This window comes from Lissotriton vulgaris, chromosome 7 (genome assembly GCF_964263255.1).
Source record: "Lissotriton vulgaris chromosome 7, aLisVul1.2, whole genome shotgun sequence".
Lineage (NCBI taxonomy): Eukaryota > Metazoa > Chordata > Amphibia > Caudata > Salamandridae > Lissotriton > Lissotriton vulgaris.
Window position 1 is genome coordinate 1,460,932,022 of NC_141695.1, and position 18,999 is coordinate 1,460,951,020.

At 44.4% G+C, this 18,999-nt stretch overlaps 1 protein-coding gene across 2 annotated transcripts in view; it reads left to right on the forward strand.

Moving 5' to 3' along the window:
• Positions 1-18,999, forward strand: part of PPP1R16B (protein phosphatase 1 regulatory subunit 16B) — a 397,098-nt gene that overhangs the window by 219,137 nt on the left and 158,962 nt on the right. The window contains exon 3 of one of the 2 annotated variants that reach the window (XM_086932266.1): positions 10,210-10,280. In XM_086932266.1, the coding sequence (XP_086788392.1) occupies positions 10,210-10,280 (71 nt within the window). Of the gene's footprint in view, positions 1-10,209; positions 10,320-18,999 lie in introns of both variants that reach the window. The other variant, XM_086932265.1, reaches the window with a different exon arrangement.

Here is an 18,999-nt window from a genome sequence, read left to right on the forward strand (position 1 = left end):
TCTTCCATGAGTGCTCGTTTTCTGTTAAGAGGCCTTTGCATTTTGTTCTTATTGTGCCACATTTGCTGTGTTTTCAAGGACAGAGGTCAAATGTCAGGTGCTGTCTTCCGAAGAGAGCTTGGTTTTTACTTTTCTTTCTCTGACTTCAAAGTGAGAGGCTTTATTTGACAATCTGGGGTTTTGAAAGGGGGTGGCTTTTTCCCTTTGATTCTGTGTAGGATTTTCTCACTTTTTAATTTGCTCTTCCTGTTCCTGTCACAGCTGCTGGGTTTTGCTAGCGCTGTGACACCTTTGGGTACTGTGCGCTTTTCATATATATTTTTCTTACTTACTAAAGGCTTTTTTCTCGCACACAACACAATGCACTCTGTAGTATGTAGTATGCTCATTATGATGAGGAACAGTGCCTCATGGGCCAGCGCTCCATGGACCACGGAGGCCATGGACGGAGGAGGAAGCACAACGAGGCTGGGGGTTGATTGGACCCCTATTATACCCTTCGATTTAGCGCTGGCCCATGAGGCACTGTTCCTCATCATAATGAGCATACTACATGAGTATCTTACTACATAGTTAGGGATGTGTATCTAAAAATATAAAATATATATACATACACATTGATCCCTTTTTTCACCTTTTTGTATTTAAGACCCACTGTGGCGACACACTAGTGAGTGACAGGGGGATCTTTCACCCCGGTCCTGACGAAGGGGCATGTCGCCCCGAAACATGTCGACCCACATAGGAAAGTAAGCTCATAAACCCGCTTACTCTTTCCGACACCACCTTTTTAACAATACCAGCCAGTGCTTATTAAATAGTTTTTGTATCACTAGGCCAGGTATTTTTTAACATCACTTGACTATCACCCCTGACCCCACTGACACTCACTCCATTCACTCACATAGCACCCACAATTTATAAAGGTGCTCCAGCGTATTCGCTTGTCGCAGCACTGCCCAGTCCGGCAGCCGGGCGGGAAGACCCCGATGATGGAGCATGACACCAAGGGCCCTTTTGGTGTGTGAGGGGTATTTTAACCATATGTGTGTATTCCAAGGTCATCAGGGTACGCACTAACCTCCTTGTTTGAGGTGGACCTTTTTGATTACAGGTAAAGAGACTTTTTTAAAACCCAGCTAAACCAAGCCAATAACCACCCAAAAAATTATTCAAAATCGTCAAACAACAAGCGCGCAACACGCCGAAATCTTGGGAACTAAACGATTTGGCTACACCTAACTGTGATGAGCTGGCCAATTTCTGCCTAGAAAAGACAAAAGCGATTAAACTCGACATCCAGTCTAAGAAAGCCATTCTACAACCTATTGCTCATGATACTAAATTTTACTCTCAGATCAAGGCCCATTTTAGTACTCTGAAGGACGCCCCAAAAAACAAAGCCTCTTGGCACTCCTTCTCGCCCATCCCTAAACAAGAAATCTAAAAACACTCTGCCAGCGATTAAACCCTCCAATCATTTCTCTGACCCCCTACCTCCTTCTTTATTCAAATGATAAAAACATCTATTCTACCCCTATGGTCAAAGATTGTAAACGCTGCGCTATTAAAGTAGGAAAGGTCACACCAATACTAAAGAAATCCAACTCCCTCCCCTCAGATCTCAACAACCACCACCCTGTATCCAACATCCGCACCCTGGTGAAACTGGTGGAATAATGTATACAAATTCAATTATGTAACCACACTGAGAATTTCAACCTCCTAGACAAACACCAATCCGGCTCCCGTCAAGGTCACAGCACGGAATCTGCACGCACCCACATAATGGATGACATACTAAAAATGCTAGACCACGACGAATCAGGCCTATTGAAACTTCTTGACTTATCCTCTGCTTTCGATACGGTCAAGCATGACAACCTATTATCCCTACTGGAACATAAGATGGGCCTTACTGGCCCAGTGTTAAAATGGTTCACCTCCTTTCTAAATAACAGAACACAAAGAATCAAGATGAAACATTCACTCTCTCAATCCTCCATGGTCACCATAGGGGCTCCACAGGGATCAGCACTCTCACCCATTCTTTTTAATTTACTCATGGAGCACCTGGCAAAAGCATTGAACTCTGGGAACATTCTATATCACCTGTATGCGGACGACACCCAACTGTATAAGAAAATCTCCTCACCAGATGACTTCATCTCCCTCAATGCCATTTTACAGAATACTCAAAGCTGGCTCACCGGCAATCACCTCATTCTCAACACCAAAAAAACGGAATTCCTGCTCATCTCCCCACCCAACCACACACCCAAGATAGACGTATGGGTGAAACATCTAACTTCATTTGACCGTGCTCCCCACATCATCGACTCCACGAAATCCTTGCGAGTCACCATAGGCAAACACCTAAACATGCAGGTGCAAATCACTAATGCCACCAAGGAAGCCAATCACCAGATGAGTCTACTAAGGAAACTTAAACCCTTTCTACCACATACCAATTTAAAAATGGCGGTACAAGCCCTAGTGTTACCAAGATTGGACTATGGAAGCACCACTTTATGCAGTCTCCGCAAACACAAGCTGGCCCCACTGAGGACATCGCTTAATGCTGCGGCCAGACTGGTCTCTGGAACTAAAAGAAATAACCACATTTCTCCGACCTTGAAAGCTCTGAACTGGAGCCCCACGAGGCATGCATACACCTAAAGATCACCTGCATGACCCACAAAACCCTGCATAGCAGCACCTCCAGTTACTTAGCACTAAAGCTAGAGCGTTCTAGAGGATGCAAGCAATTGCGAAGTCCAAGTTCACTACTACTGAAACCACAATCCTTCCATAAAAAAGAGAACTGGGTGCAGAGCTTTCTCAGGGATCGCACCGAAGATTTGGAACTCCCTACTGCCAGTGATACGTGAAATCTCCTCATTTACCTCCTTCAAAAAAGAAGTACAAATAATGCTTCTAATGAACATACTCACCTCCTAAGACTTTAATGCTAAGTTGAATACTAGTCACCTATTCTACCCACTTATTACTGTCTACCTCTTTTGTATTGATTGACGATTACTGATTGTACATATACTACCTCAACCTCCTAATGTTTAATAGCCGTGTGTGGATCATTCTCCATTGACTACCAGCCGCCTATGCTATCCATATATTACTATCTAGCTCTATTTTACTGAAAGGTGAATATCTAATGTATGTATACTACCTCTACCATCTAACGTTTAATAACTGTATATTGTAAAGTGCTCCGATACCCTTGTGGGTCGTGTTTGAGCTATATAAAACTTTATAAATAAATAAATAAACTAAATTCTACTCCACTCTATCTCACTTTACTCTGCTCTGCACCTCCCTACTCTACTCCACTCCAGTCTACTCCATGACACTCTATGACCCTCTATTCCACTCTGTGATACTTCACTCTACGCCACGACACTCCACTCGCTCTGTGCCACTCCACTTTACTCTACAACACTCTATTCCACTCTGTGCCACTCTACCCTATGTCCATTCACTCTATGACATTCTACTTTACTCTTTGCCCCTCCAGTCTATGTCCCCTCCACTCTACGACACCCTACTCCACTCTATGCCACCTATTCTATGCAATTCCCTCTATGCCACTCTACACCACTTTTTTCTTCTCTACACCACTCTATAACACTCCACTCTGCTGTATGAGACACTGCTCCAACACTCCACTCTACTTCACTCCACTCTACACCCCTCTGTCTACCACAGTATAAGCCACTCCACTCTACGCCCTTCCACACCACTCCACTCAACTTTACTTTGCCCCATTCTACTCCACTCTACTCCACTCTACACCACTCTACTCCACAATACTCCTCTCTCCTTCACTCTATTCTGCTTCACAACACTCCACCCCACTCTGCTCCACTCCACAACACTCCACTCTATGACAGTGCATGACACTCCTCTCCACTCTGCCACTCCACAACCCCCACTACACTCTACGCCACTCCATGACACTCTACACCACTAAACTCTACACCAATCCACAACCCTCACACAACTCAACTCTACGCCACTTCATGCTACTCTCCTCTATGCCACTATCATTTACTCATGCTGAACAGCAGCCACACTGATGTGCAACATGGCTAAAACACATTGACAAAGTCAATAGCTGTTGCATAGGAAAGACCTATTGGCTTTGCCCATGCTTGTCTTTTTTTACTGTTTAACTCCCCCAGCATCTCCACCCGACAGATACAGCACTACAGAAAGAAGAGCTGAGCAGACATGCTATATAAACCCACATCTTTTCAGCCAGTGCCTTAACCAACTAGGCTTTCTTACCAGCACATGAGCTTTGCTTACAAATGTAGCCTGCGAGATTGCTCATTGGTTCAATGTCACTGCTTCAGTATCGTTGGGTCCTCTAATGCACAATTCCTGCTGAGGGCAACGCAGCATTTTTCCAATCTATGCATGATAAAACGATGGGCCCTGGCTTGGGTCCTTTAAACACATTCAGTTTAAAGTGCTTTAAAACAACAAGAGCATGTAAAAACAGTTCTACGTGTGTATTCAATGCACACGTGTACGTATCGTGAAAAGAGGCTGAAAAGCAAAGTGCTTCTTTGTCTAATGTGTTTGTATTCGTATTTGTTTTGTTTTTTAATATTTATAAAGTACTACGTCATTTACTCGAAAGCATCTTGCCCTAGTTACCTAGTGGGAACAGTATGTGATATGTACACCACAAGGGGTGTCACAGACATGATTTCAGTGGTTTTCCATAATCCTACCAAATGAGGTTGTTTTCCCTGAACATGTAAGCAGCATGTCCTTAAGGCAGGCTGCAGTTAATGACATGGATCTGCCTCATATTTAAATATGGAGATCGGCAGAAGATGTTTGATCAGAAGATCATAAGTTTGCGTGTGTCTGTAAAGTGATTTGTGATCATTTCAATGATTTGGACGTGGGCAGTGATGCCAGGTCCACCGTGATGTGGCCTCGCCTAGAGAGACCCAGCAAAACCTGACCGCAAAGATGTCAATAGACGCGATCTGAGGAAAAGTTAGTCATTTGTTTTAAAAAGGTTTTGGTAGAAGCTAACTGTGGAATGCCGGGGCTGATGAATACCAGAGCTTCCTAGTCTTGTTTCTACATCCTGCCTATTTCTTCCACCACCCTACACTTCATGTCTCTTTATATCATTCTTGTGGAGTCTTTTCATCCTTCTTTTCGCTCCATGTAATTGCTTTCCAATATTTCTCCGCCTCCTTCTTTCTCCCTTTCTCAAACCTAACTCTGGGTCAAAGTCTGATGATGAAAAATAAGTCCTGGTTCCCAAAATGAGTGCCGGTGTCTACACGCCCTCCACCTTACCAGTTCACTTAGAGGCCTGGGGCCGTATTACATAAAGTGGCCCAGGGGCGCAACAGGTGTTTGCATCCGCTTTGCGGGCCCTTGTGACACTTTGGCATTACAGAAGGGGCCGCAGACGCTTGTGCGTTCTCTTCTGTAGTACCAATAGTGCTGGCACACATGGAGCGATAGCGCTATCGGCACGGGGCGTTCCCTCATTTGCATGGGTGCCTGCCCCATGCAAATAAGGGAATCTCTTTGCTTCTACGCCCACAACAACCGACGCGGGCGCAGAAGCAAAGAAGCCCTCCACTGGCAGTGTGCCTCCTGACAGCAGCCCTCTGCAGGGAGCAAAGACAGTCCAGTGGACCCCTCCCTAGCCATCCCCTTGCAAGTGGTGCAACCACTGACTGCACCCGCCTGCAAGGGGATCTCTATTTCCTTTTAAAAGTGCAGGTGGGTTGCCGCCTGCACAGTGAAACACGGAGCGGCTGTAAAGCAGGCACTCCATATTTCACTTCAATGCACTGCCCCCAGGGCAGCATGAGTTCCCAGCTGCCCTGGGGGCATCGCATTCAACATAATGTGGCCCACTTTCCTTCATTGCACCAGGAGCACCTTTTTAAAGGTGCCCCTGGCACAATGAAGGGAAGTGCGCCACAATTGTAATGCGACCCCTGGTGGGATATCCTGTAGTGAACTGCCAGTCTTTGTTTGCAAGACCCTCACCCACCCTCATCCTATTAGTGGTATGCTTCATCATCAGGCCTCATTCTGGCACTTACAGACCTGGATGTGTTCAGCCATGTTCAAAGGAGCACTTTAAAGATATTTGATGCGAGTTCTTCAGGACAAAAAGAACTTAGTGGCACCCCACTATCCTTTATTGTTGGGGTTCCTGTGGTATGAGTAAAGCATACAAGGGGGTGTTGATGGGAATTGCTGGGAATTGCTAGCCTTATACCCTCATTCGAGTCAACATGTTTCAAACTATATTAATAAACACATGGTTTTTCACGTTAAAGAGAAAACTTCAGGTTGACATGCTCCGCTACTGCATTGACTTGATGTGCAAATGGGAGCTCAGAGTCGAAGAGAGATCAGAAGACATGATTCAGGAACACAGATATTGAAAAGAAGGAACAAAAAGGCGTGACCACTTGGGGTATACAAGTGACACAGAATGTAAGGGATAACCAATACTTTGTTTCTGGCTATGATTGGAAAGAAAGTATTGGATTCAAGCAAATGCAGGCCTAGAAACACATGCCCAGCTTTCTACACTATTCAATTGGATTCTGTGATCCACTACTTCTTATACAGCAGAGAGATGGAGAAATATTAGGGCTACATCCATTGAGTGGAATGGTTCATCTCTAGAGATGGACAGAGCAGGTTCAGTGCCCGTTTGAAGGCATGGACCCAGACTGGTGATTGTGAAAAAGCTGGTTCAGTCCCATGCATTATTGAAGTCATCTAGTACTTTCCTTTCTACGAAATTGCTGGCCTGTTGAAGGTTGAAGATTGGAGCCAGGCAGGCTATTTAGGTGTCTGTTGCTTTTAAGAGGGGAGTGATGATTGCTAGTTTCAAATGACAGGCGGCAAATCCTTTTGGTACTGATGCATTTTTGCGTATGCCCGATGTCTCCAAGTAATGCAAGCCGGTGGGCGTAGCTTTATGGGTAAATTATATGCCTATGTTTGGCGGGCTAGTGTCAGAATCTCCTCTGTTTCCAACAGTCTGAATGTGTAGAAAGCGGATTGTAGCTGAGCTGGGGAAATGTGTGGATATTAAAATATGGTACCTGATTGTTGGAGATGGAGTCACAGATAATTTTCTTTTGGATTTGAAATTGACAGCTCCTTTTTTTCACACGGGCTGTTCTTTACAGTTTCTAGTAGAGGCCACTTTTAGTAGATGCTAAAGTTTTTCTTAATTTCTATTGAGGGCGTTACACGTGCATTTTCAAAAGCGGAAATGTATTCTCTCTTGATGCCACTGTGATAATAGCATGTCTTAAGCCTCTTGCATTTGAGATCATCATCTTTTGTCATAGGTTGCTGCCAATTTCACTCAAGGTTGGGCAGGGCATTTTCATCCAGCTAGATCTCCATTGATCTATTTTAAGGTATATTTGATACCCCTCTTTGATTTTCTTCTCTGTGATGGGGCCAACATACCAAGCTCTCTTGTTTTTTCCACTGGAGGTTATCTGACAGGACATATCCGAAATTCTATTGCCAGTGTTTGAGAGACTCAGGTCTAGTATATCCCTGCACCAGCTCTGTGAGAAGGCCTTCTTAAAGTAGAGCTGCTTTATGTTACAGACTGCCGGATATTGTTCAATATCCCTCTTATCTCCTCTATTACACCACCTAAAGATCCCTGGGATTGAGAGAAGAAGAAATCATTGCGATCCAATACCAGTAAACTTATGCTTACTGTTATTGAATAACAGGTTAACCGTAGCCACATTTCGTAGGGTTTCTCTACAGCGCACATGTGCTGTCAGTGAGATATATATATATATATATATATATATATATATATATATATATATATATATATATATATATATATATTATTATTTTTTTTTTTTTAAAGCTTCAAAACTTAGAGCCCTTCCATTACTTACCAATACATACCACTGGTTGGGTTCCACATCATTCTTGTGTCCTTGCTTCTTACTGGTCATACCTCATGCTACAAGCCTGCTGCTCACCTTCTCCTGCATTCTTCCTGGGGCCTCTGTCCCCGCTGTCGACCATGGACCTGTCACAGCCTCCTGCTTCTTTGTTCTTGTTTTTCTTTTGAACAGCATCACTATTATAAATACATATTAACAAGCATTGTGCAACTTGCGGTTGTACAGAAAGAAACAGGCCTTAATTCAGTGGCGGCCGGCACTGATCGGGGTGGTAGGTGGGATTTCTAAAAAAAAATGTAAAAAGTAAAAATTTTACTTTATCTCTGTCCCGTCTTTTCCCCATCAGGACTCGGGCACCCAGGTGATTGGTAAGCACCCAGGCTCCCCTGACCAATCACAATGCTGCAATGCAGTGTTGTGATTTGTCTGAGCTTCATGGTTCGACGCTCAGCCAGGAACAGGGAGTCTGGCCATGTTCTCCATGCAGGCTGTAAAGCAGCCTGCGTGAAGAACAGGGAAAGTAATCATGTGCACTCAGGAGTGGGCAAACCACTCCTCCCCTGTCATCGGAACAGCCCTGCCCGCCCCAGCCGCAGGAACAAAGAAAATGATAATAACATTAATTTATTATCATTTTATTTCTCCTTTGTTACACTGCTTCAAGGCAGCGAGGCGACGTTCAACCGCCTTAGTGGAGGAGCCACCACTGCCTTAATGTGTGCTGGCCTCTGTGGATATGCCACCAGGACTTATTTTTCATCACCAGACTTTGACCCAGAGCAAAAGCGAAAAACGCTGAAAGGCAGACCGCCCAAGATATATTGATCTTGCGATTTGCAAAAACAGAGAGAAATCAGCAGCTTTGAAAAATGTTTACAAAAGTGCCTGCAAAATTTGTGTTAAAAACATGGGGTTCAACCTCTATTTACTGGCCTTGCACCGTCCGTGAGCCACTAAAGGGAGGTTGAGCAACAGGCTAGCAAGCAGCAGAGATTTTAACTTCCCCTGTTGCCTGCCTTTGAAATGCACAGAGCCCTCTGTTCAGCAGTCAGCCTGCGGCCCACCTCACATGTTTAAGTGTGCCACCTGTGGACTCTGCAGGCCCTTGAAATGTACTCTTGCCCTCCACCCTCCACCCTCTGACTCCCTTTAACCCCTAACCTACTTCCAAGTATCTTTTTTGTGTGCATTTTTTATATGCCCCAGTCCCCTCTGACTTTTCCCCTCTCCTAAACCCACCCGGCCACGGCAGCCCTGCACCCACAGATCGTCTGATGGCAGAAAGAGGAGGTTTCATATTGTAATCTGTTCTCTTTGGCATCAGCCATCCTTCAGTTCGAAGCGCTGCGCCTCTGAAGACTCTGCAAGTTTACAGATTGTGACATAGCACCAGGCATCTCCAGCAGTGACAGAGCACATGCCTTGCAGTATTTTTGTAGCAGGCACATTTTTTGCCCACCACAATAATAAAGCAAAATGTGAGGTTTTGAGCTGCAAATGTAGTTTTTTTTGGCTGGAAAAAAGTTCCACTTAAAGCGGCAGAATCCTGGAGGAGCCTGTCAAAGGGAGAAATAAGGAAGAAGACAAAGCTAGGAAAACAGTGGAAAAGGGAAGAGGTAGAGGTGAAAAAAAACGACAAAAGTAAAGAGGCAGGAAGTGTAGCGTGAAAAAGAAGGCATGAGGCTGACTCAATATACAGTCTTGGTGTTTAGACACAATAGCATTCAGCAGCAGAGGTGGCGAGCTTCTAAGAAACGCTGTGGGCCCGCACTTTCATTATTATTATTATTATGTGTTTAATGAGCACTGCAGATGGGATAAATAAACCTATCCACACACACCTCCACGCTCAGCACAAAAAAGGCTTTCTGCCAGAGGTTGTCATGCTTACAGTCTTTGCCATTGTGTGTCCATGTCACTGGGTACGACTAACTTGTAAAACAACAGACGTGGGAGTTTGTCAGTGTTTCTTGTTGCATGAGTCACCGGCGTTTTGTGCCCTGCACGGGCGGTGCAGGAACACTTACTGTAGAGTTTTCAATTTGTACCATAATGAGGAGGTGATTCATTGGGGAACGGAAGACATTACTCGAAAAGAGTGAGCGCCAAGTGACAGGGGGATCTTTCACTAGAGATACATGCCTCCTCCCAGCTGTCCCCTGTACTCCCGTCCCTAAAAGTCTTAAGGTGATTTGTATTCACAGGAGTGATTTTTTTTCTCTTTCTCTTCCTGTAGTGCGTTTTTTGTTGAAAAACAACGTGGACCCGGACCTCTGCAATGAAGACGGACTGACTGCGCTGCATCAGGTGAGACCTACAGGGGATAGACACACTGCACTGCAGCAGGTGAGACGCACCTGGGGGTAGGCCGCCTGCACGGTGTTGTATTGTCCTGTGCCTGTGTTGTTTACTTGTTCGTTCATTTTTATCATTTGTAATGCATGATTTATTGTTTTCCTGGTTTTGGTTGGTATTCCCGCACCTTAATGCGGGGAGTAATGATTGTTTTCCTTGCACTGGGAAATAACACAGAGGCTTTGGAATACTGGGTCCGAGCTCACATGGGTTCATGGGTTTCCCCCTTCTGGGCAAGTAAGAGGCTGAAATCCACACCCATTTACCATATTCTTGGAGCAGGTGGTGAAGGAGTGCAGAGGCCAATTTGAGGGTTGTGGTATGGATGGTGTGTGTGTGTGGGGGGGGGGGGGGTCAGAGTAGGCGAGGGACGACCCGGCAGAGTGTTTGCTGGGCCCACCTTTGCACAGTAGGAGGGTGAACTCTACACTAAGCTTCGGCTGCAAGGTCCCCGGGTCAGAGATTATGGAGCCTGGTATGTGCAGACCCTTAATTTCAGGCCCAGAGGCACTCGGCAAGCTGGAATAGCCCATCACAGGAATAGACGTCGGCAAGGGGTGGTGCTTGCCCCCCCTCCTCCCCCTGGATTCTCTCTTGAAATATACCCAGGGCTTTAAGTGGGATGAAAAGACTGTGGGGTGGGGGGCTCTCAAAGGGGAGTGGCCAATGTATTTAAGGGCATGGCTTAAAACACATAAACTAAAAATCTGTCCTTCGCATAGTGTGCCTCCCGACTTGTATTTTGCAGTTTCTGTCATTGCATCCAGATATATGATACAACAAGTAACATCATACCTACAACAAAGCAGGACTATTGGCTTTGTCAATGGTTGTTTGTTGCATAAGATAAATAAGCAGCAACTATGGCTTGTATATAATATTGAAAAAGCTTCGACTTAAAGCCCTGCTGCCAGCACGACGATGTTGCTGCTCCTGAGTTTCAAACAGAGAAGAGAAATCCAGAGAGAAAATGACTCTTTAAAGGATCTCCCTTCTCCTACAATGCTCCCCTGGCATGACGTCATGCCGTAACTTCTCCACTAGTGAGAAGTGAGCCGTGTGAGCACTCGCACATTGATGTGCCTGTTGTCACTGCAGTCCGGAAAGAAATGGACCGTCTGTGCCAGGGCACAAAACAGAGCCCGATAGAGACCCGTTTTGAGGCCCCCTTTAGAAAAAGCTGCCGGTGCTCATACCCGTTGAGACCCGGCCCACTTAAAGCCCTGAATATACCCCCCTGAAACATATTCTGTGGACGACCATGATCGCAGGGTACTTACTGGCGAGACCTTATCTGGCCAATTGTAATTCGGGCCTTAGTCGTCACTCTCAGGCAACCCTGACGCAGGCATTAAAAAAGAAATTACTAAAATGCAGGCCGCCGGTATTGGCATGTCTGGTCATGAGAGAGAGTAGCTGGATTTAGGGGGTTTATAGTCGAAAGAGAACACCTAGCAAATGTGGCTGTTATGGGCTAGAAGCACCCGTGAATACTTCAGATTTATCTGGACCAAGACACCCTAAATAGTTGTGAGGATAAGGGAAGGCAATTAATGGACTCAAACCCACACCTATTTACCATCTTATTGGTAGTAGGTGGCACATGAGGGCAATTTGAGAGCTGTGGTGTGTATGGTGGCTCACAGCCCTGCCTGCTGCAATTGCCATGCTCACCCTCTAGCAAAAGGTGTCTCTCACCAGGTAGCACTCTACAGTGCTCTTCACGCAATACAAGCCAGTCATGTTGCCTCTACCAATGCTTTCAGGTAATGTTGTGGATTTTGTATGAAGAGCTTGCTCAGGCCAAAAACCAATGAGTGTTGCCAGGGGCTAGTTGGGGCAGTCTATTTTTAAGGCATAGGGCTATTATTGCAGCTGTATTCTGTGCTTGATGGGGGTCTATCCACTTAGCACTCTGGAAGGACAATTTTAAGGGCATTCCCATAGTATAGTGGGGAGAAACAAGGGTGTTGGTGACCTTGTGGAAACAAAACTGTTCAGCATGAGGAGTATGGTGTGGTCTTCAATGAGTGATATCTTTTCTCAGAAAGGTGTGGGACTTGTATTGATGCTCTGCATGGACTAGACTGGGCATTGGCAAGTTCTGAGTCTGCGGGAAGGTCAAGGAAACATTGCAAATGGGCGATCTGCAAGGGAGCTGACAGGGTGGGTTTTACGAAGAGTGACAGGAGGGTGGGTTGTATTAAAAGATATGAGGGATAGTTTATGAGGTTGTCAAAGGTTTGTGCAGGCAATGGCATGCTTTCTCTGGCAAGGTAACCAAGTAAGGCTGATGGTGGGATTTAGGTGTCTAAGACCCCATTCAGTGGGCCACCAGGAAGACAGGGACCACGGACCCCCAAACGTGGTGGTGGAGATTGTTTGCCACTAGTCTCCTGTGGTCTAGCCTACTGTGTCTCTGCAGACTTGAGCAAGTACGCCTCTTCGGCCCTTCACTCTTAGGGTAGTAAGGGTGAGCAGTAACTGGCTTCTGAAAGAGGTAGTGGACAAAAGCTCTGAACTCAACAGTAAACCAACAGGCATAATTGTGTATTATTCAGCTCAAAGCTCAGCACCTTGTTAAAAGAAAGTACCGTATTTTCCGGCGTATAAGACGACTCGGCGTATAAGACGACCCCCTACTTTTCATGATAAAATGTAGGTTTCATGCTATACTCGCCGTATAAGACTACCCCCACTTCCAACGCAGTCCTGCATAGCGATTTGGGTCATTCACGGCGCCATTTGTTCTATTTGCCATTACTTTTTATTTGCTATAGATACTTGCACAGTGCTTCCACAGTGCCACCATCACCTACGTAACATTAGTTCTTGTGTTTGAGTGCCCTCCATTTATTTCAATATTATACCGTACCTCTACTTGCACACATGTCACTTTTTCCTCCTGTAATGCACCATTTTCTATTGAGAAGCGGTCTGACACCTTCGGGTGAAGTCCGCACTATGTAAAAACGCATGAACACATACCGTAAAGTTTGGTACCCGGCGTATAAGACGACCCCCAACTTTCCAGAACATTTTAAGGGGTTAAAAAGTCGTCTTATACGCCGGAAAATACGGTAGTGTAATATAACAGCAAAAATAAATACTACACATTTCAGCTGAGGAGTCAGGTACAACAGTGAATTCTCATCTGCTATCCTCATTGAGTGGCTACACCCCCTTCGGTGTCCTATTTTTGCTACAGGAGTTCACAAATGCCAACAGTTCCCAGTAGGGAACTGGTATAGTCATTAATTGGGCATTGTGAAATTCACTCTCGATTAACAGATTGGTTAGATGTGTAAACAAGTTCAATGGTTTTCGTCTTTTTGAAAACACCTGGGCAAAAGACTGAAGTTGATCTGGCAGATTTCTTTGCACGCTCAGTCTTTTGTCCCAAATTAAGCTAGGCCTTGCTTTTACATGCCAATAGAGATGCAGATCTGGTGGTTTTGGAAGGTGCGTTCTGTAGTCCCGCTCTTGCAGTAGTGGCTTTGTTGATGCATTGGTCATGGCCGCGGCCTCTTTCCAGCCATGAGCTGCTGAACGCAATCAGTGCAGCAAGCATGCATGGTGGGCACCTAACTTTGGCAACTGCAGCCACAGTAGCCCACAGCCGACAGGCACCCGGCCATAGCAGTTACAGCGTTTGGGTCTGGACTTTTTGAGGCGTGCATCTTTGGGAGTCTCCAGGTCGATGAGGTCTTTGGCTTCGGTGGCCATGATGGATCTTGTGCTCAGATTTAGCACAGCGGCAGCACCAGTCCTTTGATCGCATGGCAGGTTGCCGAAGGACACCATGAGGTTTCGCTCATGTAAGCATTGAGGAACCTCCTCGGGTGACTCAAGGCCTCTTCACAAAAAGAGTAATTTCTGGCTAAGCTCTAGAAGGACTTAGTGCAGTTTACAATGGGAACCAGTGGAAAAGCAGGTGGGGGTCCTCACAGAAGTAGTCACTGATGTCATCAATAAGCTCAATTTTACCACAGTATCTTCTGGTTCTTCCTTATATGCTATTCCTTAGAAAGTGGTAAAAACTCTTTCTTCCGTCTTTCACACTGAAATTCTTTCAATATGTTTCACATCACTGTCTTCTGGTCAATTTCCCTACTCCCGGAAGCAGGTCGTGATAACTTCTGTTTTGAGGAAGGCTTCACTGGACCCCTTACCACCATCAAAACTACTGACCAATCTCACTTCTGGCCTTTCTTGCTAAAATAGTCAAGAGTTGTGCCAATCAGCAACTTACAAATCATCTTGAATCTCGTGCCCTACTCCATTCAATGCAGTTGGGTTTTTGCTCAGGATTAAGCACTGAGACAGTGAGACCATGTTGATTGAGGCCACCAATGACATCAAGCTTACACCATTCTCATCTTTCATGACCATTCTGCTACTTTCAACAGCCTCCCGTGTCTTTTTGCTTACAGCGATGAAGGAGTTGGTCGTAGGAGAAACAGTGCTGTTTCGTGGGTCTCATCAAGCTTCACCTTTAACCAGTCACATGCGGTATTCACCAGGGATCTTGCGTTAGTCTCGACCACGGCCGGACTGGGAACAGCAACCAGCCCTGGCAGATTGCTGCTGGACTGACCCCAAGAGCGGGGGCAGGGGACCGGAGGAGCCAGGGGATTGCTAGTGAGAAGCACTGCTCCCGTTTTTGCTGCAGGGGGCTGCTACTGTAGCACTGCTTCAAAGCCAGCCCTCAGTAACAAAACTGCCCCTCACTGGTACATAGCCAGCTCCCACCCCTCCAGTCCACCGGGGAAACGCCCGGTGCCCACTATGGCCAGTCCAGCCCTGGTCCCAACCTTTTTAACCTCTCTGTTGCCCCTCTCCCTGACCTGGTAGCATCTTTTCGACTGTCGTCCTTTTTTTAAGCATTTTTTTTTTTGGGTGTGAGTAATACCTATGAGACTTTTCCTTCTAAATTAAACTTTCTCAAAACTCCAGGATGGTTACTAAAAATCGTTTTATTTTATTTCCAGCACCAACATTCATTGTTCAACACCAAAACCAGCTAAACAAATACAACAGGTTACAGTTTCACTGTATACCTATGTGTAAGTAATGTAAATAGGAACTTCTTATTAAGGATACATAACTTAATTTCTTGGTGATGGCTTAAGTTCAACCACCTTTTTCTATTTTTTCACACGGGTGCTTTTATTCATAATTGATTATGCTTACACAGTGTTACAATATTATTTGTTTTACATTGTACTATATGGGGAGTTACAGTCAACACTCTGTCCTGAAGATGGTCTGATGGTTTTATTCCTTTGACAGACCGAAACGTCGACTCCAACATCTATCTCTCTATCACATTTAATGGTGGATTGACATAGAGAAGATGTCAACATAGTTTTTTGTATAGGTTATCTAACGTCACCTTACATGCTATGTTTTGTTGCTTTTCTCTGATATATTTTTAAAAATATACATATATTAAATATTTGAATGTTTTTTTTAATACAATCCGTTGCCCCGTGTATGATTCATGATCAATTGGAGAAATTGTGACCATTTTATATTACTATTTTGATTTATTCAATCTTTCATCACTGCTCGGGCGAGATTATAAATAATTGTTACAAAAAATTGCAAACATTTCAGACAAACAAAATCCCTTGTAGGTAAACCCTTTCTTGTTGTAAACTTCATTGCCCATACCTGCAAGGGTAGATTGGGGTCCCATTCATTCTGTATATTCTACTCCATTCAATGCAGTTGGGTTTTTGCTCAGGATTAAGCACTGAGACAGTGAGACCATGTTGATTGAGGCCACCAATGACATCAAGCTTACGCCATTCTCATCTTTCTCATCTTTCATGACCATTCTGCCACTTTCAACAGCCTCCCGTGTCTTTTTGCTTACAGCGATGAAGGAGTTGGTCGTAGGAGAAACAGTTCTGTTTCGTGGGTCTCGTCAAGCTTCACCTTTAACCAGTCACATGCGGTATTCACCAGGGATCTTGCGTTAGTCTCGACCACGGCCGGACTGGGAACAGCAACCAGCCCTGGCAGATTGCTGCTGGACTGACCCCAAGAGCAGGGGGCAGGGGACCGGAGGAGCCAGGGGGTTGCTAGTGAGAAGCACTGCTCCCGCTTTTGCTGCAGGGGGCTGCTACTGTAGCACTGCTCAAAGCCAGCCCTCAGTAACAAAACTACTCCCCACTGGTACATAGCCAGCTCCCACCCCTCCAGCCCACCGGGGAAACGCCCGGTGCCCACTATGGCCAGTCCAGCCCTGGTCCCAACCTTTTTAACCTCTCTGTTGCCCCTCTCCCTGACCTGGTAGCATTTTTTCGACTGTCGTCCTTTGTTTAAGCATTTATTTATTTTTGGTGTGAGTAAAACCTATGAGACTTTTCCTTCTAAATTAAACTTTCTCAAAACTCCAGGATGGTCACTAAAAATCGTTTTATTTTATTTCCAGTACCAACATTCATTGTTCAACACTAAAACCAGCTAAACAAATACAACAGGTTACAGTTTCACTGTATACCTATGTGTAAGTAATGTAAATAGGAACTTCTTATTAAGGATACATAACTTAATTTCTTGGTGAAGGCTTAAGTTCAACCACCTTTTTCTATTTTTCACACGGGTGCTTTTATTCATAATTGATTATGCTTATACAGTGTTACAATATTATTTGTTTTACAGTGTACTATATAGGGAGCTACAGTCAAGACTCTGTCCTGAAGATGATCTGATGGTTTTATTCCTTTGACAGACCGAAACGTCGACTACAACATCTATCTCTCTATCACATTTAATGGTGGATTGACATAGAGAAGATGTCAACATAGTTTTTTGTATAGGTTATCTAACGTCACCTTACATGCTATGTTTTGTTGCTTTTCCCTGATACATTTTTAAAAATATACATATATTAAATATTTGAATGTTTTTTTGAATACACTCCGTTGCCCCGTGTATGATTCATGATCAATTGGAGAAATTGTGACCATTTTATATTACTATTTTGATTTATTCAATCTTTCACCACTGCTCAGGGCGAGATTATAAATAATTGTTACAAAAAATTACAAAAATTTCAGACAAACAAAATCCCTTGTAGGTAAACCCTTTCTTGTTTTAAACTTCATTGCCCATACCTGCAAGGGTAGATTGGGTTCCCATTCATTCTGTATATTCTACTCCATTCAATGCAGTTGGGTTTTTGCTCAGGATTAAGCACTGAGACAGTGAGACCATTTTGTTTGAGGCCACCAATGACATCAAGCTTACGCCATTCTCATCTTTCTCATCTTTCATGACCATTCTGCCACTTTCAACAGCCTCCCGTGTCTTTTTGCTTACAGCGATGAAGGAGTTGGTCGTAGGAGAAACAGTGCTGTTTCGTGGGTCTCGTCAAGCTTCACCTTTAACCAGTCACATGCGGTATTCACCAGGGATCTTGCGTTAGTCTCGACCACGGCCGGACTGGGAACAGCAACCAGCCCTGGCAGATTGCTGCTGGACTGACCCCAAGAGCAGGGGGCAGGGGACCGGAGGAGCCAGGGGGTTGCTAGTGAGAAACACTGCTCCCGCTTTTGCTGCAGGGGGCTGCTACTGTAGCACTGCTCAAAGCCAGCCCCCAGTAACAAAACTACTCCCCACTGGTACATAGCCAGCTCCCACCCCTCCAGCCCACCGGGGAAACACCCGGTGCCCACTATGGCCAGTCCAGCCCTGGTCCCAACCTTTTTAACCTCTCTGTTGCCCCTCTCCCTGACCTGGTAGCATTTTTTCGACTGTCGTCCTTTGTTTAAGCATTTATTTATTTTTGGTGTGAGTAAAACCTATGAGACTTTTCCTTCTAAATTAAACTTTCTCAAAACTCCAGGATGGTCACTAAAAATCGTTTTATTTTATTTCCAGTACCAACATTCATTGTTCAACACTAAAACCAGCTAAACAAATACAACAGGTTACAGTTTCACTGTATACCTATGTGTAAGTAATGTAAATAGGAACTTCTTATTAAGGATACATAACTTAATTTCTTGGTGAAGGCTTAAGTTCAACCACCTTTTTCTATTTTTCACACGGGTGCTTTTATTCATAATTGATTATGCTTATACAGTGTTACAATATTATTTGTTTTACAGTGTACTATATAGGGAGCTACAGTCAAGACTCTGTCCTGAAGATGATCTGATGGTTTTATTCCTTTGACAGACCGAAACGTCGACTACAACATCTATCTCTCTATCACATTTAATGGTGGATTGACATAGAGAAGATGTCAACATAGTTTTTTGTATAGGTTATCTAACGTCACCTTACATGCTATGTTTTGTTGCTTTTCCCTGATACATTTTTAAAAATATACATATATTAAATATTTGAATGTTTTTTTGAATACACTCCGTTGCCCCGTGTATGATTCATGATCAATTGGAGAAATTGTGACCATTTTATATTACTATTTTGATTTATTCAATCTTTCACCACTGCTCAGGGCGAGATTATAAATAATTGTTACAAAAAATTACAAAAATTTCAGACAAACAAAATCCCTTGTAGGTAAACCCTTTCTTGTTTTAAACTTCATTGCCCATACCTGCAAGGGTAGATTGGGTTCCCATTCATTCTGTATATTCTACTCCATTCAATGCAGTTGGGTTTTTGCTCAGGATTAAGCACTGAGACAGTG